The 24,439-nt window shown below is 39.5% G+C and overlaps 1 protein-coding gene across 1 annotated transcript in view; it reads left to right on the top strand.

Moving 5' to 3' along the window:
* Positions 1-24,439, top strand: part of LOC310889524 (ADAMTS-like protein 1) — a 204,627-nt gene that overhangs the window by 106,550 nt on the left and 73,638 nt on the right. Inside the window, exons 14-15 of the mRNA XM_083817104.1 lie at positions 11,368-11,669; positions 16,224-16,353. Of these exons, the coding sequence (XP_083673230.1) occupies positions 11,368-11,669; positions 16,224-16,353 (432 nt within the window). The remainder of the gene's footprint in view (positions 1-11,367; positions 11,670-16,223; positions 16,354-24,439) is intronic.

Raw genomic sequence — 24,439 nt, 5'->3', positions numbered from 1 at the left:
AAGAGGTAAAATACAGAGCAGCCAGTGAGGATCCCCACCCCCACCCTATCCCTCAAGAATAGTGTAGTAGCAGCAAATGAAGTGAATTAACTCTAACATAAAATAAATTAAAACCTCAGCCCTATGGTTTGGATTGCTTTATCATCATACTTCATAATTTCATGCGTTTTTCCCAACCTGCTTTCCTAGCCACTTAATCGCCCTTGCCTAGCCATCTTTGCAAGAGTGATCTCAGTCAACACCTTGTAACCCATTTATAAACCCAACTCATCCTCCTGCCATGGAACCTCTCGGATGGCAGATTTGCCTATGTATATACATTGACAATCCCTTTGCATGCCCTAGGCTGCCTGAAATAATGGAAACTACATTTCTCCTCTTAGGTATATAGAATTAATTCATTCTGTCCTTATTTTTCTTCTTTTTCTTTTTTTCTATTCATTTGTCTTCTGTTTTGTATATTTTGAGTCAGAAGGACATGGAGGGCATAAAATAGTAACAGTTAGTGCTGAAGAAAAAAAAGAAAGCCTACAATAAAAAAATGGAATAGAATATTTCCATATAGAGGTGATAGCTGCCTTTTTAACATATCAGTAAGAAAATCTAATTGTAGGAATCTGAACTGGTGTACCAAATTCATGACATGGTGCTGTTGAAAATATGATCTAGCAGTTTCCACATGCACTCCACTTCATTAACAGCAGAAGTGCAGGAGAATTTAGAAAAATTAAGTGACCTAAAAAACTCTCAGAAATTCCTTTAGAATTGTGTTTTATTGTACTTTATGAATAATTAATCATCCTTAGTCTAATAAAATAGCAATGAAAAGGACACTGCAGTAAGAATGGCATATCATATAAGCCATTAGCAATGAGACTGAGAAATTACATATACTATTATGATTATGTTTCTGATTTTTTATCCTGGAACTATGAAAAATGAGTGCTATAACTGTAACTTGTGTTCATAGTTTAATCAGTATCAGTTCCTCATGGCTGAGCACATGGTATTTTAGTTGCAACTGCAGCTGTGTATTGGACTAATAAATATTATTCATTATGCAATAGAATTGTAATTTTGGCACAGATTCAATTCTCCTGAATTGAATTTGTGTGCAACTGGAACATTGACACAGAGCAAGAGATATACATAAAGCACCCTCCGAATAATAAATTTATTAATCGATTTCTCATGTGTACATAAATGCATACATGTATACACATACATGTATACAAACATGCATTTATATACACACGTTTATAAAACTGCAGATATTCACACGTGTATATATATATGTATATTAGTAGCAGCTATAGCATATAATATAATAAGCCATTTTACTGTTTCCAGAATGAACTTTGTTAGTTGATTCATTCACAAGCAAAGTCTAGAAAATTCTGTATTTCTGAATGTTTGCTTGTGGCTTGCTGCACTATAGCAAACCACTTAACTAAATGTGCATTTAGCAAACTGTAATTAACTTCTGAAGGCGTAAATAAAAATATGTATTGCCAGGTATTTTACCAAATGGAATCATGCTGATATGTGGTCATATTTGGAAAAATTTGCAGCAATTTCATACAGTGGCAAAGTTTGAGGTAAATTTTTTGAAGACTGTTGTTAGTACTGTAGAAAAAGAGTGCAGTAATATTTTATATGACTGTGTGTAGCTTTAAATATTAGCAAGAAGGGATTTGTATAGAATAAGCATATGCATTTTAATAAAATACTCTAGAAAAGCTTATGTGTATTACTTGTGGTGCTCTAACAGGGAAAGAAGAAGGAGTTCAAGAATTTTAAATAGTTTTAATTGCATCTATGACATCTCCTTACTTTACAGTTTTACTGTTGCAATAAAGGCCCTGACCTCCAAAGGTCTTTTTATCTTTTTACCCCATCTCACGCGACAGTTCAATGATACCAGTGGGATACTAATACAGTGGAGCACTGTCTAGTCTAAGTTCATTCTGCCATGGGGCAACATTTTGTACATTTCTTTCTCCTTACAAGGCACAACTCTGCAAGCATGAATAATCTTTATTTTAGGCTGATGAGAAATCGATATGACATTAAATTTAATTCAGCTATAGATTTTTATACATGTTGACTAGTAGCTAAAATAGAGGGTGAAAAGTCAGACTCTTTGTACAAACTTTCCCAAAGCTTGGAGATATCCATGTCTTGTGTTTAGCTTGGAATGATTTCTAGTGATAAGGCATGAGCCAGAAAGACCAAATAAAAACTTAGAAAGCTTGTGCTGAAAGGCACATCCATGCAATCCCTGTCTGTAAACCTTAACAGCCATATGCACATTGTTTCAGACTATCTAATCTGTTGACAGTGACCTTGAGTGGTGAACTTCCCCAGAAAATCGGTTTCAGTGCTTCACTATTAATAGTGTTTTTCTTTAATTTCTATCTTTAAACACATATTCCATTTAGGTTCTGTTTATTAGATTTTTTAAAGGCATACAGTGACATTTAAAAAAAAAAAAAAAAAAGAGACAAAACATTCAGAATTCACCAAGACAGTTAACAATCAACTTTGGTGCCAAGTTTTATAGCATCACTCGACTACATAACAATTTCAAATACACCAATATGTTGAAAAGTAAGGTGAATTACAAGATAATGCATCTTTTGGCTTCTCCTTCTGTAGCTAGAGAGACACAAGGTAGTATCCCATGGCTTACCATGCTGACAGATATTGGACTATCACCCATGTGTATTGACTGATAAATGGTCAGCGTGGAGTGTAGTTGCATGCTAATCTAAGTGTCAGAAATGGTGAGATTTTTTTTAGATGCTGGATCAAATGCCAGCTGGTGTGAGACTGTGTGTGATGTTGCCAGCTCTTTTGCTGATTGTGAATTTGAGTAATTAGAACATGACCACCTATTGACACCTATTTGAGCCAGCAGTGTGCCCTGGCAGCCAGGAGGGCCAGCCGTATCCTGGGGTGCATCAAGCACGGCATCGCTAGTCGGTCGAGGGAGGTGATTGTCCTGCTCTACTCTGCGCTGGTGCGGCCTCACCTCGAGTACTGTGTGCAGTTCTGGGCACCACAGTACAAAAAGGACATTAAACTGTTGGAGAGTGTCCAGAGGAGGGCGACGAAGACAGTGAAGGGCCTAGAGGGGAAGACCTATAAGGAGCGGCTGAGGTCACTTGGCCTGCTCAGCCTGGAGAAGAGGAGGCTGAGGGGGGACCTCGTCGCAGTCTACAACTTCCTCGCGAGGGGGAGTGGAGGGGCAGGTGACCTGTTCTCCTTAATCACCAGTGATAGGACCCACGGGAACGGTGTTAAGCTGAGGCAGGGGAAGTTTAGGCTGGACATCAGGAAGGGGTTCTTCACCAAGAGGGTGGTTGCACACTGGAACAGGCTCCCCAGTGAAGTAGTCACTGCACCAAGCCTGTCTGAATTTAAGAAGAGATTGGACTGTGCACTTAGTCACATGGTCTAAAATTTTGGGCAGACCTGTGTGGTGCCAGCAGTTGGACTTGATGATCCTCATGGGTCCTTTCCAACTCGGGATATTCTATGATTCTATGATTCTATTTGATATTGGTTATCTACCTAAACATCTCATTTCTTTGTAGTGTCTTACTTTGCTGTAAATATTTTCAGAAGACACATCAAGGCTTGTAAAAAATAATTTTAATTGTGTGCTTCCCCTTCTCTGAGCAGGCCTTCCCCTTGCCCTAATTCAGTAGAGTGGAGCTGGTTTGAGGGTGGGAATTGAGCTGAGGGAGCCAGGACAGGCTTTCTCTGAGACCCTATACCTCAGTTTGTCAGGGAGATGGTGGGGAGAGGAGAGACAGCATGGAGTGGAGAGGGAGGAGTTGTAAAGCAGGAGACCTCCAGAGAAATGGTAAGCCAAGTGCTGAGAAGGCAGTACTGAGTTTGTGAGTGTATCTGCTAGAAGCTGAAATGCTGGAAGTCTCTTCAGACAAGATATGTTTATGTGATTTTCCTGCTTGCTCTGTACTGATGCAATAGCAGCTGATTTCATGACTGCACATAGGTAGATGTCAGTAAGGACTCATCCTCCTATACTTCATCTGATGTTCTTCCTGAGCTTTCTTATGTCATCAAGTCACTGCCCCCCTTCTCCTCTACAGACAGGATAATTCTTTGTAGCCAGCAGACCACACTTTGCCCCTAACACTGTCATCTCTTCTTCATTGTCATTCTTCAGGCAAAGAAAGCAATTCCCATCTATAAGCAACTGTTTTGTCCTCCTCAAAGTTTACTTTTGATTGGAAACTTAAAAGCAAAAGCAGAAATTTTCCACAAAATTTCTTGTATATTTTGAGGTCTCATGCTGCCTTGCGATTATAATGACTTTCTATTGAATAATTTTTTGTTATGAAATTGCAAACTATGAAGCTACATACATTTTTTGCACTGTCCTTCTACCTGTAATTTGTGATCATTCTCTAAATTGTGCTGCTAGGGCAGCAGATGCCGCAGTTTTATTCCGTCTGCGTCTAATGACTTCCATTGTTTATTTCTTCAGGATTTTCCAAAGGAAACAAGTCTTAGAGTTTAATTTTGTCTGTATATGTCTGTCTGTCATTTGCCTTCCTCCTCCCTCAGTTATGTCTGAATTTATTGCTATTAACGGAATTTGACAGAGGTATAAAGTTATCACAAGGAACTTTACCCCTCTGTCAAATTTGGTTAATATTCACCAGGAAATTCAGTGGTAGTTTCCCGCATGTTTCACTGAAATAGATGGTTGGGTAGAAAACTGTCAGCCTACTAATTCCCCATCTGAAGGAACACTTTCTAAAAGAGTTTGGTCCACAAGAGAAATCAGAGAATCCACTTGGACTTTCAACCTTAAAATCCAAATCCATGTTAAAATGGTCTTCATTGGTTCTGCTGGTCAAAGAATTACTTACAACCAGTTCAGCCACTTGGAGGCTAGATGGGACGGTTAAATTTGTGTTTGACCTGCTGCATCCATACACAGAGTCAATTAAATATTAATTTTTGACAGAACTAATAGGAAATACTCCAGACCAGTAAGCAAGTACTGTAATCTCTGCTAAGACAAAGGTGTAAGGGGAGAAGTCCTTGCTGTCTTATGGCATTGTATGTATTGTTCTCCTATTGCTGTCCATCTCTGAAGCAACCATTCAGTAGGCCTCAAAAATACATTATTTCTATTTCTATATTTCTATTTCTGTCTTTGATAAGACATTATCAAAGAGAGAAGCCACAGTATCTTTCTGTCTGACCTCTTGCACTGTAGCTGATTACACCAGCACAGCATTACAGTGGAGTCAGAAAGAACAGTGGTCATGACTTAAAAAGCATGGGTTCTTCTGCGTGTAATGAGATTGGTTTTATGGGTGGTGGGGGGGTTGTTTAAAAGATTTCTGTCACTAACTCTTGAGAAATGCTTTTGTATGTTAACACCATACCCAGCTTCTAACATATTGCCATAAATAACCCTCGTGCTAGCCATAAAAAGAAGGGAAAAAAAAAAAAGGCAAACAATAATATCTGGATGCCAGATGGCACCATCGTAGTGATGGGGCCACTTCAGTAAGGAACAAAAGGAAATTCCTGACATGCATCAGTGGGGGGGCAGAGCCCTCCGGGAACTGGATTTGGACAGAGAGGCCAGTGTGGCAGAGTTACCCAATATCTCTTTCTTACTTTTCAGAAGGTATATACATTTCCAAAGACATGGAATCTATGCCATTCTGGTTTTCACTGTTAAATAGTTTCCACAGTTATGTCTATACCAAATTCACAGGTTAATAAGTAAATTTGAAACTGCCTGCAAATGCTTTACTTCAAGAATTAAGTACATTATTTCTATTGCATTGCCAAAATAGTAGTGTTGTCACACAGATACTATCAAATGTTATGCTGTTGTTTGTCCTCCTTATCAGTGTTATATGACAAAAAGAAAGAAGCGAGTTTAGGGAAACTTCTCCATATTATGATCTAATTATGTGCAATGAAACTATCCACATGGTTGGTCACAGAGATGAGCAGTGCAGCAGCCTCATATTAGTTAATGAGTTCTTACTATTCATTCAAGACACCTCTTTAGAGAATTACTACTGCTTAGAATAAAGGTCTGATATCTGTAAAGGACAGAATCAGATATCTTTTCCTGGGTATTAAGACAGTGGTGAGCTTATGGAGAGCACCAATTATACAGAGTGATTTGACACAAAGTGGAAAGAAAAGACCATATTCAAACTAAACTGAAGAGAAACTATAGAGGGATAGATCGTAATCACTCCAATTGGAATTGAACCTATACAAGTGCCTCTGGTGCCATTACTCTTACAGATGGAGCCCTGAGATTTTATTGACAGATGGTCATGACCTCTGTTACACTTCCTGGAACAGCCCCAGTGCTGTGTGAGCATCCTGTGGTATTACCTACATGTTAAATCCCATAGAAAGGTGGCCTCTCCTGAAGAAGAAGGACAGGCTTGCATTTCAGTGCAAGACAAGGAGACTGGAAGTCTGAGTTGAGTTACTAGTTCTGGCACAGAAGTCTACTAAGCCTTTGAACAAGCTAATGAGAACTTTATTACACCAGTAGTATCTGGTTTTAAGAGATTTAAGAGATGGGTTTCAGTGCTTTTGAACACCCTGTCTTATTTGTATGTACGGTTCTCAGAATTTCAGCCTTTGCCTAAATAATGGATTTACCCAATGATGGATTTTAAAAAATGGCACTAAGTAATAAAAGCTGAGGGCAATATGTCATTTAAGTAGCAGTGGAAAAAAAAAATTCTCAAAAGCATAAATGATATCAGTCTCTATACCATCTTTCTTTTTCGTGTGTCTGGAACTGAACCCACTGTGAACTGTGTGGAAGATCTCACATTACTGAGCATTGAATCTGTCTTTGTGTTTCACTTCTGATTTTCTCAGTTACCTATATGTTACTTCATGGAGGGGAATATACAGCAATCCTTAGCCATGACTCAGCTAGTCTACAGAAGCTGGGATTTTTTGGTGCATTCCATCTATATAATTTAAAAATAAGTTCTTTTAAATTACTAGGCAAATTGTTATCTAAAGAGGCATTCTCAAATGTAAACGTTAATACTTAATAATACTGAAAAATGCAAACGGTCGTTGCAAAACTGAACTCGGCAAGTGGCACCTACCAAGTGTTCACACATGCCTACGATTCTGTGAACAGCTGAAATTCATTTGTGCTTGCAGGTAAATTGTATGTGTACAGCCTGAATGCTGGACTGCAATGTGTTTCAAAAGTTGACCAATGCATTTGTGTTAAGTGGTATATGTACAAACACACATGTTAGTTTTGCTGTTACATTAAAATGTATTTAAAAGTCTTACCCTACAAAAGCAATTAACTTAAACCTGCACTGTACCACACCTGAGTGAATCCTGTAGAAGTCCGTTAATGTCAGTGGCATTACATTTCTTTTCCTTTGCTCATAGAGCACTGTGTGGCCCATTGTAGGCTTTTGTGCACATGGTAAATCATGCAACAATCCATTTCTTTTAGCTAACATCAATGTTGTGAACAATGTGAAGCATTAACAGCTATCAAACAAAAAAGAAGATCCAAAAATGCAATTCATTGTTTAAGTCCAGAACTTGCTATTTTGCCAGCATGTTCCTGTAATGGGAAATGGTTGTTGGTCCATCACCATAAGTGCCTCCAGGTCAAGGAAACAAGCACAGGCATTTGTTTACAAGAGATATCAATTTCTAAATCTTTTTTTTTTTAAATGATAGTTTTCCACCTTTCATTCTAACCTGTTTCCTTTCAAGCTTGAGAAAACTGCTGCCTACACAGATGCCCAGGGGAATGGTAGGCAGAGGTGCCCTTCTGCCATAGCACAGCTACAGCTGGGTGCCACAATGTAGGCAACACTCATGCAGTTGGGTAGCAGCAGGCATGGTTAGGTCAATCATAACAGAGGAAGGTCATGATGTTCCTTCCTTCCAGCTTTCACTTCACCCAGTACTGCTCTCTCTAAAGTGGGAGCAAAAGACTTCTCTTTAAAATATTCAACAGAGCTCAGAATACACTCAATTCTGCATTTTTCTGTGAGGGAAAAAGTGTTATTTTTCTGTGCAGAGGAATAAAAGATGAATTTTGATGCAATAGTAACATGCTAATCACTGGGAAGTCTGCTACGAGCCATAAAATATTCAAAGTAATCTGTTTGAGGCAAAAGTCATCTTTTTGTTTTTATTTGTGCAGCAATTAGCCCAGTTGGGCTTTGGCTGATAGCTACTACTGTAACAACACAGCAACTAGTCATTGTGTTTGTCTTACTTATTATGGCTGTTATTACAGGGACTGGTGTTAAAGCAGGATTTAATTAAACAATGTACAATGACATCTGAAGCACCTCAATCATTTCCTGTTTTCTAAAATATCTCCTTCTCTATAAACCTTCGCCACTTTAGTTTTCAAAGAAGACACAGTTGTGAGCATACAGAAAAGCACAATAGTGCACAGTGGAAGATATGCTATATGCAGAACAAATAATTTTAAACCCATGGAATTGACTGCTTATTATTCACATACTTTTTATGTTCTGTGCTCACCATTTGGCAACATTTATTATTAATGACCACACAAAGATATCTCAAAGCCTTTGTAATTTCCTTTGTAATTAAATTAAGGATGATGGAAAATTCAGAACCAGTGTATATATTTATACTATACATTCACATCACATAAATGTTCAATATATAATGACAACTCCTGTTTGGAGATTTTGTATTTTGTTGTTGTTGTTGTTTGTGCTTTTTTTTCTCCCACTCCCCCCTCTTTTTTTTCCTGCTTTCACCTCTTGGTTCTACCAATTCACTCTGTGCTTCAGCAGCCAGCAGTTATATTTCAATAAAATTGCGTTTCAAATGTATTACTTAAAATGTAGAAATTGAGCCTGGAAAGCTGAATAAATTATAATTTCCTGAAGGTATTCCAATATTTGCATTATGAGTTGCTGACAAGGGCAAAATAAAGTAATATGTGGCATTTGTAGGTCAAGTATCATTTCAAAAAGAATCCAGTATGCTTTATTAATGTTCTTACTTCTCTTTTGTTTCCTTTCTCTTTTGTTCCTGTGTTTGTATGGGTGATATACATCATGTGTAAATACTGAGTGTGTAAAGTGTCTCTGTTTTTCTAAATGAGTAATTTTAATGCCTGGCAAAATATAATCCCTTTTGGTTTGGAATACAGCAGCCCTTCAACAAAGCAAAGTTACTCAACAATTCTGAATGTTAAAAAATACAGGGAATAGGGCTTTTGATGAAGACATCCACAGTGACTTTTTTTGTAACCTGTTTAAGATTTTTACATCTTAGTTTGTCATGCCAAGAAACTTTATGTTCAAATTAATCAAAGTATCTAAATCACAGTGGCTGACATGAACTGTTTAATCTGTGACAGGAGGTTTTCTGCATCAAAATAGCATTATAATAATAGCACAGAGAAAATGAGTGGCCCACCTGTACTGTTAAAAACTATAATCCCTTCAAAATGAAAAATCACTAAATCACAGAATTGTAGGGGGTGGAAGGGACCATGAGAGATCATTGGGTCCAACGCCCCTGCCAAAGCAGGTTCCTTAGAGCAGGCTGCCCAGGTAGGCGTCCAGACGGGCCTTGAATATCTCCAGAGAAGGAGACTCCACAACCTCCCGGGGCAGCCTGTTCCAGTGCTCCATCACCCTCACCGTGAAGAAGTTCTTTCTCATGTTGGTGCAGAACTTCCTGTGCTCTATCTTGTGGCCATTGCCCCTTGTCCTGTTCCCACAAACCACTGAAAAGAGGTTGGCCAAATCCCTCTGTATCCCACACCTCAGGTATTTATACACATTGATGAGATCCCCTCTCAGTCTTCTCTTCTCAAGGCTGAACAGACCCAGGTCTCTCAGCCTTTCCTCACAGGGAAGATGCTCCAGACCCTGTATCATCTTTGTGGCCCTCCACTGGACTTTAACGGTCTTTGAAACAAAACCAATCTTTGTCATTTGCAAGATAGAATGTCTTAGGATAGAGAAATGTTTCATTGTTAGTTTCTCAAAGGTTTTCCTTCAGAATGAAATCTTGCAGTTTTGAGAGCAGTATAAAGAGCAGTTCCAAATGTTCCAATAATATATAAAATCCATTTATTTCCATTGTATTACTTCCCGTGTATAGTGCTAGCAATGGATACGAGGGCTATAACAACATGTTATAAGCACCCACAAAAAGTGGGTAGAGAAATGCACAGTATCTACTCTAAGAGACCAAGTTTTTCCGGTGAGGGCTCCTGGTACATACAGGCTGTGGGGGCACCAAGTTCCCCTCTTGGTTTTGGATTCAGGTTTTTCCTTAGTGAATGGAAGGTCCTTTTGTCAACTAGAGAAAGGTAGTGGATTAAACAACAATAAAAAAAAAAGTGCATACAAAAACTGTAAAGGATGATAATCACAAAACTAAATTTCCTTTCTCTCCCTATCAGGCTGTTCATAGGATTCTCAAGGTAAGAAATGAATTTCCAATAGCTTTAGGTAGACCTACTCTGTGGAACAGATGTATGTATTGCCTTCTGCCCTGGAAGGCAATGCCATTCTTGAGGAAAATGGCACCAAAAGTATAGAATTCGGTCTGTTTTGCTTATTGTAAGGATAGCTGCAAAGTGTTTTGATTAACGTATATATAGACCTTCAGAGGCAAAAATCTGGAGTATGTAAGGGTTCCTAATCAGAGAGACAAGAGTAACAGTCAGAGAAATCCAGAATAGAAATGGAACACCCTTTTAATAATGAGAAGGGAAATGAAATGCACTAGGAAAAATAATAATAATAGTAAAAAGCTAAAGAGATGGTGGGCTTTTCTCTTTTCATGGTTTTGAATTAAGTCTTAAAGACAGTTTCTGCAGCACAAGTTCAATGGTTGACATTATTTTCCTCAGAACACTGTACCTAGTATATAACAGCCTATTTAGTAAGTTTTAATGACATAGCTGTGTTATCACCTAAGGCAAAGGTGCTTTAGGTTGAATCCTAAAAAAAAGTAGTTAGTGGGATTGTGATGCACATCAGGAGTTTCCAGGACTCCTTACATTGAGAGCTTTTAGGATAAGCATAGGTGCTCTCAGCATTTGTCTTCCTATCTGGAGACGAGATACTCCAAAAGTTCTTGAGAGCCTTTCTACTGTTGCTGGTGAGTTGCCAGCTCAACTCCTACATCATGGTTTTTATGTGTATTTCATTATAGCATGATGATAAGGTGAAGCATTTATTTTTCATTAAACGGACTTTGGCTTGGACTGGCCTATGCTACTTTTGCTTGCCTGGTTGTTTATGGACATTGCTCACCTTGTGCTCGCTCTTTCCATCACAGGTTTATTCCTGAGGCTTGGTCCTCCTGTAGTGTCACCTGTGGAGTGGGCAGCCAGGTGCGGCTTGTGAAATGTCAGGTGCTCCTGTCTTTCTCTCAGTCTGTCGCTGACTTGCCCATTGATGAATGTGAAGGTCCAAAACCTGTGTCTCAGAGAGCCTGTTACAGTGGCCCTTGCAGTGGAGAGGCAACTGAATATACCCCAGAGGAAACCGACCTGCTCTATGGCAGCTTGCAGGAATTTGATGAGCTCTATGACTGGGAATATGAGGGCTTTACAGAGTGCTCAGAGTCCTGTGGAGGAGGTAAGTGCAAAATGTTTCTGTGTTGCATGTGCTTTCCCTCTTTAAGTGCATGCTTTTCAGTGAGAACACCCATGGACTTGTTGCTTTGATACATCTATTTGAAAAGGCTTGGATGAAAACTGTAAAATGCCCAAGTGCATGACATGTTTTACACAGGACTTTGAGGCTCCATGTTCTGGCTGTCACCAAGAATGATCAATATTTCATGTATTACTGTTTCTATGTATCTGCAGATCATTCAGATTGCACTCACACAAAAATTGCTGAAGTGATCTTGTGATACAGGCAAGAATCATGTGTCATTTTTAGTTTTTATCTCTTGACTTGTGCTGTGCAAATATAGACGTGGAAACAAATGGTCCTCCCATAGCAGATGCATTTGATTATTGATATTGTAAGGGCTCAGCTGGTTCTGTAACTCCTACCACTAAGTGCCACTAGTTCTGATCTCACTGCTAAGAAAACATATGGTAAAAAAGTACTAATGGTGTAATTGCCTGAAGCTAGCAGACTTGATGCTTGGAGCTTCTCAGTGTTAATCAAGGTCACAGGATCCATTAGTTAGGGAATACTAATGTGCAGTTCTCTGATATTCATTTTTTCCATCATTTTGTCTAGCTAGTTCTGAAAAAATAAGCTCTCTCCATTATTTTTAAACTAAATCTTGATTTTGTTAGGTGCTCTCTTTTTACATGAGAAGTTTCAGGCTACATATACATAAATACAGAATGAATACTCTAGGACTGGAAACCACTCAATAACTTATGAATGCTTAAGAGTTTGATCTGCACAGATTTACAAGTAATATGTTGCAAACTTAAAAACAACAGTAATAATTAATGGAAAATAATGCAAGAGGTTTCTAAGCTTACTATTATCTTGCTGATGGTAGTCAGTGTTTAGAGCAGTTCACAAAGAGTTGTCATATCATTGCCTCTATTGCTTTGATTCCTACATAAAAAATCTGACACTAATGTATGCTAAGTGGTGATGAACACTGACTTTACAGGAGTATCTGTCACATATTGAGTCTACTAGTGAGCACTAATGATTTGTCACATTTGCGCTGTGAATACTGAAACCTGAATATCTTCTAGAAATGTCCTGTTGAAATGAAGTCATTTCTCTAAATACAGTGATTATGTGCATATTTTTCCAACATAGACTGAAATGACAGAGACATTTTGCTTTATAATTGTCAGCAAAAACCTTTAGCCAAGATTTCTTTTTGTCTGATGTCAGCTCCAAATTTTGCAGATTAGCAGATGCTAAGTCAGATACTTTTGCAGCCATAGGTGCAAGACAGGTCAAACTAATTTTATTGGTTTTGGAATCTCAAGAGAAGAAATTGGATAGATGCAGAAGTAACCTTTCACCTCCTAGAAGTAGCAACCAGAAGGAATTAGTTAGTCATTTAGTCTGCTGTTAGTGGCTGCATTTCCCAGAGCTGTCATCAAATATCATGTAACAATTATTCTATTCTGGTAGATATAAACATAGAAAATCTCATTTGATGGTATTTTGAAAGTTAACTTAAACTGCTTAGATTCATGTCCCACCCTTATACCGTTTTGTATTGCAATTTCCCACTCAGAACTGATTTCTTTTTTTCAGAGAAAGCAATTTTAAAGAGAACAGCTTTTGTTCTGGTAATATTGTCCATAATAGTGCTTAGAATTCACTTACTTGACAAGCAAATTTCTTGAAGTTCATACACTTTTTTTAGTAGTCTCCATACTGTGGAGTTTCTGACAGACAGTAGCTCTTTATATCCTCTAAAGGTACAGTGATCCCTCTGTTGATTTAAAGTTTGTAACCAATCACCTCATTGACCTATCAAAAACAGAGGATAGATGTTATCAATATGCTGAAATGAATTCCATGTGAGATTCAAGGAGAAGCTGAAAAAAGTGATTTTGAGCACATTTGTTTACTGCTAGAGCAAGCTAGATTTTTTTTTAGTCATTGGCACATACTGTTATAGCCAGCAATCTCTGTCATTACCAGATCTAGGAACAACGGACTAGCTAAGTTCAGGAGGAGCCTTTTTCTTCAATACCCAGGCCATCAGACAGGATTAATAGTCATACTGGAATCTTTATAAGGTAAAAATTTGCAAGAATTTCTGAGTGGTAATCACAATGAGCAGAGTGGAATGCTGGTAGAATAGACTAAAATTGTTGGAAATACAATCAGAGATAATTTAGGTGACAGGAGGAAGCATGGGTAATAGAATTGTAGAATCAGAGTTGTAAGGGATCCACAAGGGTCGAGTTCAACTCCTGATGTGGTCCTAATGAGCACACTGTGGGGTTTGGGGACAGTTGTATAGTAAAAGCTGAAGAGCAGTAGTTTCAGAGCTTGACTCCATGAGCTTGATAAAGTCTTCCAACTCTGGATATTCTATGATTCTATGAAATCATCTGGGTTGGGATGGAGAAATGGAGGAGAGGCTGAATTCAAGACCTCACAGTCAATCAGAGTTGGATAGTCAGCTCCGAACCAGGCAATGCAAAAGCGCTGAGATAATTGATAATCATTGGTCAACAGCTCATTAGTGACACACTTCAGAGAGGAGAAATTGAAACTGTGGAAATAGACCTAGTTTACAAAATTCTGATCTGAAAAGCACATAACAGATGTGTTTAGCCTTATCCCTATCAAACAATGAAATTGTCAGTATGCAGAACTCAGTGGTTTCTTTCCACACAGTTAAGAGAAGTACTTTCCAACATTTCCCTTCCTCGGGACTAGTGGTCCTTTTCCCCTGTGTTCATCAGTTTGGTCTTGCTATTTAGGCCTGCTCAAGTGATCAATGCAAAGTAGAGACCAATAATTTCAACACAGTGCCAACAGTGCCATTTCCCACCAGTTAGAAAACTGCTTCTGTTCTGCAGACAGGAGCAGTCTGTCCCAGGGGGGAGTCCATATGCCTCGTTTTGCTATATACTCAACAGAAAAACAATTGGGTTGGAAACATACTGAACAAGACAGGGCAGAGAACGTATTGTTTATGTATAAATGTGTTTTGGGAGATAACTTGAATAGAAAAATGGTTTGAAAGTATGTGGCCATCTTCTGAAGAATGAAACCCATAGCAATGTTGGCTGACTTAAGAGTCTTCAGTAATTTTGTTGTCGAAAAAATGTCCAAATGTCCCAAAATGTCAAGTTTCTTCCTTCTTTTCAGCACCTGAGTACAGCAGGGATAATGCTTGGGGATAGGGTCACAGGCATGTCCTGAATAGGCTTGCACAAGCACATAGAAACCTATAAATTGTTCAGCATGCCACTTTGCTGTGGACCTCTCTTCAGCCTGCACTGAGAATAAGAGGAATGAATCTACGAATGATTTCAGGAGTGCAGAACCTATGATGAACTACAGTTCTTTGGCCCTGTAGAGCAATATGATGTCATTGTTTGCCTAATGACGTGTGTTCTGGCGTTAGAAATAGCAAAAAGCATTGATGATTCTGTTACACTGCTCGTGGAGCTGTTTGAGCTTCCCACTTTTTTTCTTCCCCCCTCCCCCCACTGGTATCTTCAAAAGATTGTAAGATATTTTGGAAAACTAATTGCTGATTTTGAAAAGATGATGCAATTGTGAGTTCAGCTAACCTTTTCCCAACTCAGGATGTTTGGATGAATGTAAAGAGCATACTTCTATCTTGCTTGAACCACTGTGGATTAGATTTTTAGGGAATTTAGGCAAATAACTATCCACACAACCCCCGGGGAAGAAGTAGATCCAGCAGACTTCTTTCACTAAGTAGTCTTTCCTATAACATGTAGTGCTGCAATGCTTGATTTTCTATCATTCTAACCATGTGATCCAAAAAATCTTGATATGCCTATTTTACAGGAAAACTGAAACAGAGTAACTGGCGTGCATAAGAGTACATGACAAATTTGGTATCAACAAGCATTTTCCAAGTTGTAGCGTAATCATCCAATCTTCCAACTTCTCTCTTAGTCCTCACAGCTACCACTCTTCTGTACCAGTTCTCAGACACATCTGGCAGTTTTGCATCTCCAGTGCAGGTGTTAGTTTGGATATAGAAAAATAGCTGAGACCTGACCTTGTTTTGCTTTACTTTTGTACTTAGAGCAATCTTAGTTTCTTAAAATATAGCATGCCAACATCAAGGCTATCTTTACACCCTAACCTGCCTGGCTGACAAATAAACAGCATGACTGCACTTACTATGAATGGAGGCATCACTGGAGAGCACTGTACATTTTTCTGCCCAGGCAAGGTAAGTAGTGAACGAACCTACAGACTTCTCAATGCTGTTGAGACACATAGCGAGAATGAGAGCAAGGACAAGCCCAGCATCCCATGCAGAGTTTTGATTAGACCATCTCCCTGTCAGCTGGGAAACCAGACACATAAGGTGCAGTAGGCAATGTGTGACTGTTACAGGAAAATTACAAGAGTTACAATTGAAGGCTTGTTCCCAACAGAGGAGAGAAAAGGAATTGTGGAGCTGTCTCTGCCCTTGGATGCCCCTCTGGGTACCGGGAGCTGGCAGTGACCATGCATTTTTGTGTGCAGGTGTCCAGGAGGCTGTGGTGACCTGCCTGAACAAGCAAACCAGGGAGACTGCAGATGAAACATTGTGCATAATGAGCCGCCGTCCTCCACAGCTGCTGAAAGCCTGTAGCCTGGATCCCTGCCCCCCAAGGTATGCATCTTGTATCTTATCACCAGGAGTATATGTTTTCAGGATGTAGGGGAGGTGTGATCATCAGTGAAGATGGCAAACTAATCAGAAAGCTCTTAATGAAGCTGGGGCAAGCAGGATCCATCTGGTTAGGATGCTTAGATGCTAGGTCTGGAAATTTTAATCTGGAAAAATTACTGAAAAACTGGGGCTTGCAAGCACAACATGTAGATAAGAGCCTGAGATGCTCCCTAGGTTGTAGAACCAAAGGCTGGTTTGTCTGGGCTATCAGATCTGTTTCACACACCCTGGGATTCCTTGCAGTGAATGTGAAGTGAGAAAAAGTGATGAAAGTGAGAAAAATTGCATAATACAGTGCCTCAGAAAAGACAGTCCCCAGTGGCCCCCGAGGCTGCACGGTGCTGTTAGTGCAGGTGAGGATAGCCAGGTCAGGGGTCTTTGATCCTGTTTGGACCTCAGTAAGTGGATTTGAGGATTCCATGAGAAAAGTAAAACAGTTACACAAGTGTGAAGTGACTGTAGCCTGGTATGTTGCCCAGAGCCATTTAAACAAAGCTAGCAGTATGAAAAAAAAAAAAAAAAAGTAATTTTAAATAAGCCATGACCCCAGACCAAATAGCCTTTCAGTCTGGAAGTGTGCCCTGCCTCACACATGCTCTTTCTCAGATTACAGGGGTTTACAGCCTCTTCAGGCCACAGTTGTCTTAACTGGGAAGTGCAAAACTGTGCTGAAACCAAAGGGCAGATTTCAGACTGCTTGCATATTCAGCTCCTGCAGCCAGATATTTTATGGATTAGCTTAACTTTACCCAGAGTCATGTAAAGTTTAGAGAGACTTCTAAAACTTCCACTTTCACAGAAGGCTTGCAGAACCTGTTCCACCCTGATCTCAGATTGCTTCCACAATCCTGACACTAAAAATAGCAATTCTTGTTCTGCGGAGATTCACATATGTACCTTCTACAACAGAAAATATCTGTCATGAGGTTCTCCTGGTTTATTTAAATAGACCTAGGCCTGTCAAGTCTTGAAGATTTACTGTATACATATTGTCTTTATTCCCAGCTGTACACAGGTGCATTTACTCTCATGTGGTAGTGCAGCAGATCTGAAAGAGACTTATTTATACCGTTGGACTGTTTAAAACATGCAATGTTGTCCAGGTGGTAGATTTTCCTCAGAGTGTGTATTGGTAGGTGTATGTATGCTTTATATGACAGCAGGCTATTCAGAGGTATATCTTTGTGTGTATTAGTAGATTTTTGCTACACAGAGAAAGTTGATGTTAAAAATCAAATATGGCCAGCATCCAAGAATGATAAAGACAAAAATAATCGTTTGATTGGATGGTAAGGATTTTGAGTCTGACAAGCAGAGCCAAACAGGCTGACACATTTCACCAAAGCATTGCAAGAGTTACTTATGGGAATATTACAACCCCAACTTTGTACAAGTGTCTATATTGCTGGTGCTAGAACAGAAATATTTTACTAATTTTTGAAAATAACTTTGTGGATGGAAATCTCTCTGTAATTGACAGGCAACAGCATCACTGGAGCTGAGAGTGCATGGTGGGAGATTGACAATCCGTCATTTCTGACACAGAAATTATTAGATGGTTTAAAAAAATTACATAGGGCAGTATTTATATGATTGCTGTTACAAAAGTTGTCTGAGAATTTTGATGAACACTTGCTGAATTAGTCTGTGTGTTAATCCATACCACTGTGGTAATCTTGCTGCCAGCATGGAGCTGTTTTAAAGCTGCCCTGGGTATGTAGTTTACCCCCAAAACTACGAGGTGATCAATGTAGATGAGGATCGGGACATGGAGCAGTAGTTGGGGGGGAGGGGAACAAGCGAAATGGGCATAGATTAAGAACCTTTCATCCACTCCTAGGGTTGCAATTGAGAAAAGGGGAAATAGCTCCCTTCCCGTTATACACAAATCCTGTCCTCTAGCCCCTTCAGTCTGGAGGAAATTGCCTGTCTACAGAGATTTAAGTGGCACAGGAGGAAGAACAGCATGTGTTCTGCAAAATGGTTCCTCTGGTAAGAGCAAGGAAGCTTAAAACTCAAGACTGCAGACAGCAAGCAGTATGACTAATGGAAAAGGAGGCAAGAAGGGAAGTTGATGTGTCTCCCATATAGCTCCAGGCAGGCTGTGATTGGGTAGCCCTCATTTCCTGCAAGCTTATGAGGTGATACATATACTAGTGGCACTATATTAAATGCAAAGGTATATTAAAGTCATTAAAGTGATAGCATTGGGTATATAAAGATTATTGCTTTGTAAATATTAATTAAAACAATCTTAGGATTTTGAAATAGATTAATTGATAAGGAAAAAGATTTTAGGATTTTCTATGTTTTATGATTATTAAGAAGATGGTACAGGATTCTAATTTAAGAAATCTTGATCCAGGAATCAGATAGGTTTGAGTGAAATTCTATTGTTATAAAAATTGAGGAAGGTTTTGCTTCTGACTGACAAGTCCAAAACTTGAGGTGTAATACACTGTAGCTGTGAACTTAGATCCCTGTTACAGAAGTTCTCAAAATGTGATCTGTGAACCACTGATACTTCCCAGAGCTTTTGCTGACGGCTTATAGAAAAAGCTGGCTGGTCTCATAGTGTTGGCTTTTCTCTCTATTTTCCAGCTGCTAAAGTACATTAACAGAAGCTAAAAATATAAAAAACACTTTCCTAAAATGGCCTTGATGTGTAAGTGGCTGTTAGAGCATGTAGTTGTGGTGGGTAGAAGAGGCAGTATGTTGAAAAGGCAGCTGAGATGGTGACAAATGTCTCAGAAGACAAGGCAATGTTGTCCACACCATGAAAAAAAAAGCTGAGAAATCTTGCCCAAGAGAACAAAAATTCCTTCCTGATATATTTAGAGAAATTACTCCAGTGACATTTCTTGAACCAGCACATCAGAACATGCTTAGAATCTAATGTCTATGTCTAGAATTTAATACTGTTCAAGACCTTGTTTAGTTTAAGAGTGAGAACAGTTGAAAATTAGAACTTCCAATCTTAATGTTGCCTCTGCTGCAGGCACTTTTCCTTACATGCAGCATTCTCCATAGCCTCTCAGAGTGTTAGTTGTGTATGCCTTTTAGTTGTGTATGCCTTTCCTGGTCAACAATTTCTTTAGTTAGTTTAATGCAGGTTTAAAAAAAAAAAAAAAAAGCATTGAAAACAGAATTTTGGCAGACTTTCTGAAGGGTCAGAATGCTCACACCTTGGGACAAATACTGTAGGAGTAATCCATGAAGAGTAATTTCTTTCTCATTATGTTACTTCATTCTTTTTGGACACTTAAGATAAATGATGCTAAGCAGATCTTCACTGTTGCTGTTCTTTTTGCTCCCTAATGAGAATAAAGGTGGGTAAACTAAAAGACTTCAATATGTGCTTAATGCTTCACTTTGAAACTAGTCTGTGGTATCAATGTCTTTTTTAATTCCTAATTATCCTGGTCTCTCCTGGAACAAAATATGGTAAAAACTAGAACATACTGGCAATATTTCAGATTTATGAAAACACTGAAATGTGATGGTGCTGGTATAGTACCTGAGAGAGCTTTATAATTTCCACTGAAATTCTAGCTTAGTATCTTAGCACATTCCTATTCCAAGTCCATTGAAGAGAGACAGAAAAACTAAACCACGGAAATCTGTCTTCAAATATTCACAGCTATATAGAGTCAGCAAAATCTCATGCTTTAAATTTTTATAGAAGTTTTTCAAAACCACAATGGGTTGCACACAAAAACTGGAAGATTTAATCCATATTCAAACCCCAAAGCAGCTGAGTTTCCTGTGGTTTCAGACTTTGTTGAGAGGTTTTTGCTTATAACTTCAAGAACAATGGCAGAAAAAGAGCCCAGTCCCTTTTCTCCTGGAAAACACTATTACAAAACGTCCCATTGGACATTGAACTGAAAAATAGTGAAGAACCTTGGAGCTGGTTCCTAAGCTGGAAGCTAATAACTGATTTTCAGCACAATACTTACAGAGTAAAATTTCATATTAATTAATTGGAATAGACTTGTTTCCTTTTTCTATAAAAAGGATATAGTCTGTTTTAATATACTGGGAGACCCAGCATGGTTTCTCCCAGAAAGAGAGGAATGAAGACTATGACTATTTTAATTCAGTCATAGAATCATAGAAACTTAGAATGGTTTGGGTTGGAAGGGACCTTAAAGACCATACAGTTCCAACCCCCCTGTCATGGGCAGGGACACTTTCCACTAGAACAGGTTGCTCAAAGCCCCATCCAACCTGGCCTTGAACAATTCCAGGGATGGGACATCCACAGCTTCTCTGGGCAACCAGTTCCAGTGTCTCACCACTCTCACAGTGAAGTCACTTAATTTGTGTCAATCAAGCTATATTGATTCCAGAATTATATAGCAGTACTTGAGCAGAGCACAGTCTTCCCAGAATTAAATACAGAATACATGTTCAATGTCTAGAAGTTTCTTCTCTCAGCTCTAAAATGAAAGGGCAGATCACTCAGTTTCACTAATTGCTATGTTTCCATTCTAAATTACTCCAAAAAGAGCCAAAGGGGAAAAATAAAATAAAATAAAATAAAAATTAAAAATGTAATGTTGGTTTTACTGTTTTCAACAACAAAATGACTCAAGTCCAAAGAGTCTCTTTTCCTCAGCATCCACCATCCAAAATACAGAGGCAGTCATCATTTAATCAGATATAATTGCTCTTGTTTATAACAGCAGCAGCATGAGCAGCTCTTGGTAAGCCAAAAAGATCTACCAAAGGGGGGAATGAAAATGCTGTAACTGTGCTATTAATTATAACTGCTCAATAGCTTGGTCAATGTGTGTTGAAAGGATTTAGTAAACATGTATGGAGGAGTGAGGAGAGAAGCAAAGCAATGAAAACCAGATGGCTGAAAATGGAGGAAATTCCAGGCAATTTCTACAGCTTTGTTCTTGCATATTTTCAAATCTGAACTTTTATTCCTTTGCAACAAAGAACAGCTGAATGCTATAGAACCGATAAACAGTGAAGAAAAAGCAGACAGTTCTAGGAATAGCACAAGATTTCACCCCAGCACTCTCCCTCAACTTCTTCAAGTCTTTGTATTTAGCAAGAGAAGACTGGTAAACATCTGAGTGGTTCTGATACCTGACTGATGGATCAAAATAACTTAGGTTGTGCTAGCTCATTGCACGTTATCTTCTTTTTCTTTTATTCTTTTTTTCCCTTGCATCTGCTTTTCTTGTGTGCTTAAGTAATAAATTACTAGTATTTCCCATCTGCTTTGTTCTATTTTGTTTCTCAGATGAAGACAAACTATAAAGGAGAAAAAAATCAACATATTTTTCTGTGCATTCAGAGATGGGAAGCATCAGGTTGCTGGTAGGTCAGATGTAGTGCAATCTGTGCTCCCATCTACAACCTGAAATGAATTCAATACATGTAGAAGGGCTGGAGTATTCTCTAGTCCATTAAAGGTGACTTCTGTACATGGGAGTGTCATGGTTGGAAATGATGTGCACTTCACTTGTGAGAGAGAAGCAGCAATGTATTTTGCTGGTATAATATAGTGATCTAACAAAGCTTAATCATAAATAAAACAGCAACTCAACATGATTCAGGATGTCGGTATACACTTGGATATCTACTGCATCGAGGACAGGGTCAGACGAACTGTCAGGAGATCCTTCCCTTGAGTCACAAGATTTGGAATGGACACCCTTGTGTTCTAAACTCCTCAGAGAGCAGTCCAGGTGCACCTGGATCCAAACATAGTCCCAAACTTGGTGAACAGTTTATGTCTAAAGGTTGAGGAGATCCTCCCATTGAGTCATGAGGTACAGAGTGGACCCCCATCCTTTCTAAACTCCTTGAACTGAAGAAGTAAGGACTCTAGGTGCATCTAAGGTTTTTGACACCATTTCCCACAGCATTCTCCTGAAGAAACTGGCTGCTCATGGCTTGGACTGGCATACGATTCATTGGGTTAAAAATTGGCTGGTAGATGGGCCCAAAGAGTTGTGGTGAATGGATTTAAATCTAGTAGGAGGCTGGTTACTAGTGGTGTCCCCCAGGGCTCAGTACCGGGGCCAGTTTTCTTTAATATCTTTATCGATGATCTGGATGAAGGGATCGAGTGCACCCTCAGTAAGTTTGCAGACGGCACCAAGTTAGGTGTGTGTGTTGATCTGCTTGAGGGTGGGAAGGCTCTGCAGGAGGATCTGGATAGGCTGGAGCAATGGGCTGAGGCCAACCGTATGAAGTTCAACAAGGCCAAGTGCCGGGTCCCGCACCTGGGGCACAACAACCCCAAGCAGCGCTACAGGCTGGGAGATGAGTGGTTGGAAAGCTGCCTGGCAGAGAAGGACCTGGGAATACTGGTTGATAGTCAGATGAATATGAGCCAGCAGTGTGCTCAGGTGGCCAAGAAGCCCAACAAAATCCTGGCTTGTATCAGAAATAACATGGCCAGCAGGTCTAGGGAAGTGATTGTCCCCCTTTACTTGGCTCTGTTGAGGCCACACCTCGAGTACCGTGTTCAGTTTTGGGCCCCTCACTACAAGAAGGACATGGAGGTGCTGGAGCATGTCCAGAGAAGGGCAACCAAGCTGGTGAGGGGTCTGGAGAACAAGTCTCACGAGGAGCGGCTGGGGGAGCTGGGGTTGTTTAACCTGGAGAAGAGGAGGCTCAGGGGAGACCTTACTGCACTCTGCAGGTACCTTAAAGGAGGCTGTAGCGAGGTGGGGGTTGGTCTATTCTCCCACGTGCCTGGTGACAGGACGAGGGGGAATGGGCTAAAGTTGCGCCAGGGGAGGTTTAGGTTGGATGTTAGGAAGAACTTCTTTACTGAAAGGGTTGTTAGGCATTGGAATGGACTGCCCAGGGAAGTGGTTGAGTCGCCATCCCTGGAGGTCTTTAAAAGACGTTTAGATGTAGCCCTTAGTGATATGGTTTAGTGTAGGACTTGTTAGTGTTAGGTCAGAGGTTGGACTGGGTGGTCTTGGAGGCCTCTTCCTACCTAAATGATTCTGTGATTCTGAATCCTCTCCTTGTCCCAGACTTGTTCAGTGTTTTTTTCAGTCTTTAACAGACTCCAGCCTTTTTTTCCAGTGGAGTATATTTAAGTCTATCCTGAACCAAAGTGCATTGAGAATGTCTTTCACAGCCTCTTAAGAAGTAGTCCAGAAAGCCTCCTAGGATCTGCAGTCCACAACTTGAACCATTGGCAAAGTAGGTCGGAGGATCAGATATTATAAGTAACGGGATGCCAGACTGGACAGATTCACCCCTATTTGAAGATGTAAGGTCAAGAAACAGCTTAAAGAGTCAGTGGGAGAATCACAATCACACTTTTTGTTTAGGTTTTCTTTACTAAAGACAGTGCTGTACAAAGACATCTAAACAGGCTGCTGTCCTGAGGTATCACTCTGTTATGCTATATTTGCATTACCTGTACACCTACTACACCTACACTACTGCAATACTTCCCCAGATTTAAAAGGTATTAATGTGACCTAAAAGCATTTCTTTTTCTCTCCCTCCTGTTTTTAATCTCTCACTTGATACTTTCAGTTGTTAAGAGATTGTCCAAGATGTGCCTGACAGCCCACTCTTCCCTGTTCTTGCTGGATATGTTGACAGTGGAGAAGTAACTGCATATTCCTTGCTATTTCTCTCTCAACAGCAGTTGCAATGGAGTCACCAAGTGGATCCATAGGGAGTGCTACTTTTCAGCACCTCTTCAGCACATTTAAACATGAAGATTGGGGCAGCTTTCAGGTTGCTAGGATCAGTGGTTAGCTCTGGAGTCTCCATCTCAGTCACCGTCTTTAAATCCAGTTTAAAGTTTCAGGCCATTTTTCCTCAGCCATTTAATTTTCTGATAATATAAGAGTCCATTCATTAGACAGGATTTCATTCATAGACGTTTTCCTCCATTTTAGCTCATAAAACATTAGAGTGCAACTGTAAATACATTTTTAGTAACATTCCATATTTTCTTCTTACTTCAAACAATTATAGACCACACTTCTTATTTAGTGTCCTGTATAGCTACGTAGATGATTTTCTT

This window comes from Anser anser, assembly GCF_964211835.1.
Source record: "Anser anser genome assembly, chromosome: Z".
Taxonomy (NCBI): Eukaryota; Metazoa; Chordata; class Aves; order Anseriformes; family Anatidae; genus Anser; species Anser anser.
The sequence above is the reverse complement of the archived record's forward strand: the minus strand, read 5'-3'. Positions and strand labels throughout refer to the sequence as shown.